General features: G+C 49.4%; 1 protein-coding gene across 1 annotated transcript in view; it reads right to left on the reverse strand.

Annotated features, from left to right (window-relative positions):
* LOC101647744 (serine/threonine-protein phosphatase 2A 65 kDa regulatory subunit A alpha isoform-like) overlaps positions 1–2204 on the reverse strand; it is an 18583-nt gene that overhangs the window by 1018 nt on the left and 15361 nt on the right. Inside the window, 1 exon segment of the mRNA XM_045284070.1 lies at positions 14–876. Within this exon segment, the coding sequence (XP_045140005.1) occupies positions 14–876 (863 nt within the window).

A 2204-nucleotide genomic window follows, 5' to 3' on the forward strand; every position in this document is an offset into this window, starting at 1 on the left:
TCTCAGGCCCCACTGCTTTTTGGAGCCCTGTGAACTTGTCGGCCACCATGTGCCGGACTCGCCAGGTCTTGTCCTCAGCAGCCTGGCGCACGGTGGGCAGCACCAGCGCCTCCAGGTCCTCCTGGGGCAGGAGCTGGGCGATCTTCACACAGGCCTCCACCGCCAGCAGCCGCACAGAGTCCTGCCCGTCAGAAGCCAGGTTGGAGAACATGGGAATGATCTCGCTCTTGACGTTGTCCAGCTCCAACACCTTGGCAAACTCTCCCAGCTTGGAGGCTGCGGCCCGCCGCACCATGGGGGTGTCGTCTGAGCACAGGTTCCCGAAGTACTGTCGGAGCTCTGCCTTGACCGCACTGGACACTCGGGGGTAGCAGAAAGAAAAGAGACCGCAGGCCGAGGTGCGGGAGGTGAACCAGTCACCGCCTGTCAGCCGCTTCACCAGTGGCACGAAGCGGGCTTCCAGGTCTGCAGGCGAGTGCTCGTGCGAGATGGCCCGCAGGGACTCCACCGCCTTGTCCAGTACCACCGTCTCCTCCACCGTGGCCAGCGACTCCAGGGGCGGCAGCAGGCAGTGCACGAACTCTGGGCCTCCCACCAGCGTGGTGAAGGTTCCCAGCTGCTACGCCAGGGCCAAGAGGACCTCATCCTCATCGTAGATGGTGTCTGTCAGGAAGGGCAGGAGCTCACTGCGGGTCCTCTCGACGCTGAGGACCAAGGCTATGGTGGACAGCTTCTTGATGCTGTTGAGGCGAAGCTGAACATCCTCGTTGTGGGGCTCATCTATGAGCACCGCAATAGGGTAGAGCGAGTCGTCGCCGTCTTGGCCCTGTCCCGTACCTCCACAATTCTTAAATATTACTGATCCTCGGTTGCTGTCTAGAGTGTTGCAATTTTATGAAAAACAAATTACAGGAGAGCAAGAATTGTGTCTAGTTTTTCTTTTGCCCCTCTGTTAAAGTCCTTGGCTTAACACAATGTATTGGTAAAATAAATAAAAGGCTGCATGAACTTGCTAAAGAGCCATCTCTCTTCTGCTTCAGTTGGGTGCAAATTCCAGCAGCCTCCTAGGCCTAACAATCTCTCTCTCTCTCTCTCTCTCTCTCTCTCTTTCTCTCTCTCCAGATCAGAACAATTACCACTTATTTATTGGTCACCTTTGGGGCATGAAATGTTTCTAATATATGATGTTTACACCAAATGTACCTATATGATGTTTACATCTAAAATATAATGGACTGCTTAACGGACAAACAGACCTGTATTGGAAGACGTATGGCCACAGTGCTCCTTGGAGGTGAGGATGGAAAGATCTTGTCTCACATACTTTAGACATATTATCAGGAATGGCCAGTCCCTGGAGAAGGACATCATGTTTCATAAAGTGGACAGGTGTTGGAAAAGAGGAAGACCCCAACAAAATGGATTGACACAGCAGCTACATCAATGGGCTCAGGTGTAGGAACAATTGTGAGGATGGTGCATGACTGTTCAGTATTTTGTTCTGTTGTGCATAGGGTCACTGCAGTTCAGAGCTGACTCAATGGTACCTAACAACAACAACATCAAATGAGAAACATGTCTTTAAGTTTTAAAACGGTGAAACAGCAGCCCTTTGGACAGATGCCCACCTGGACACTCACACTGGCCTGATTGAGGAAAGTTCTACAAAATGGAACAGTCCTAGGTTTTATCAGATCATGGTCCGCTCCAGCGCAGGCTGGAAGGGAGGGTGGTGGGATGTAGTAAGGTGCAGGGCAATGCTGCCAACCCATCCCCTTTAGGAGCTAACTGCTACACTTCTTAACATTTGCCTTCTTACTCTGGTATGTGTTTGCATTACTTACTTGCTCTTGGGAATTACAGATTTCACTCTGTTGGCCAGTGCTTTTTATAGAAATTGCAGGAGAAGGAGACCGCCCTGTAGGTTTCTTTCTGCCTCTCTGGCCTAGTGCTATTTTGGTCAGCCCATGATGGGCTGCTTAAATAACACTGTAAAATTCTCACTTATCTAGCACTGTAGAAAATAGATGTGTTCCAAATAAGTGGATTTTCCACATAACTGAAATTTATTCAGCTAAATTATAAAATTTTTTAAAGTACCATTTTATTATGTAAATTCTTCTATATGCTAAGATAGGAACTCTGATGGTGTAGTGGTTACGCATTGAGCTGTGATCCATCTAGTCTGCAGTTTGAAACCACCA

The sequence above is a fragment of the Echinops telfairi genome, unplaced genomic scaffold (genome assembly GCF_000313985.2).
Source record: "Echinops telfairi isolate 266 unplaced genomic scaffold, ASM31398v2 ScPeMD7_7468;HRSCAF=8506_0, whole genome shotgun sequence".
Classification (NCBI taxonomy): domain Eukaryota; kingdom Metazoa; phylum Chordata; class Mammalia; order Afrosoricida; family Tenrecidae; genus Echinops; species Echinops telfairi.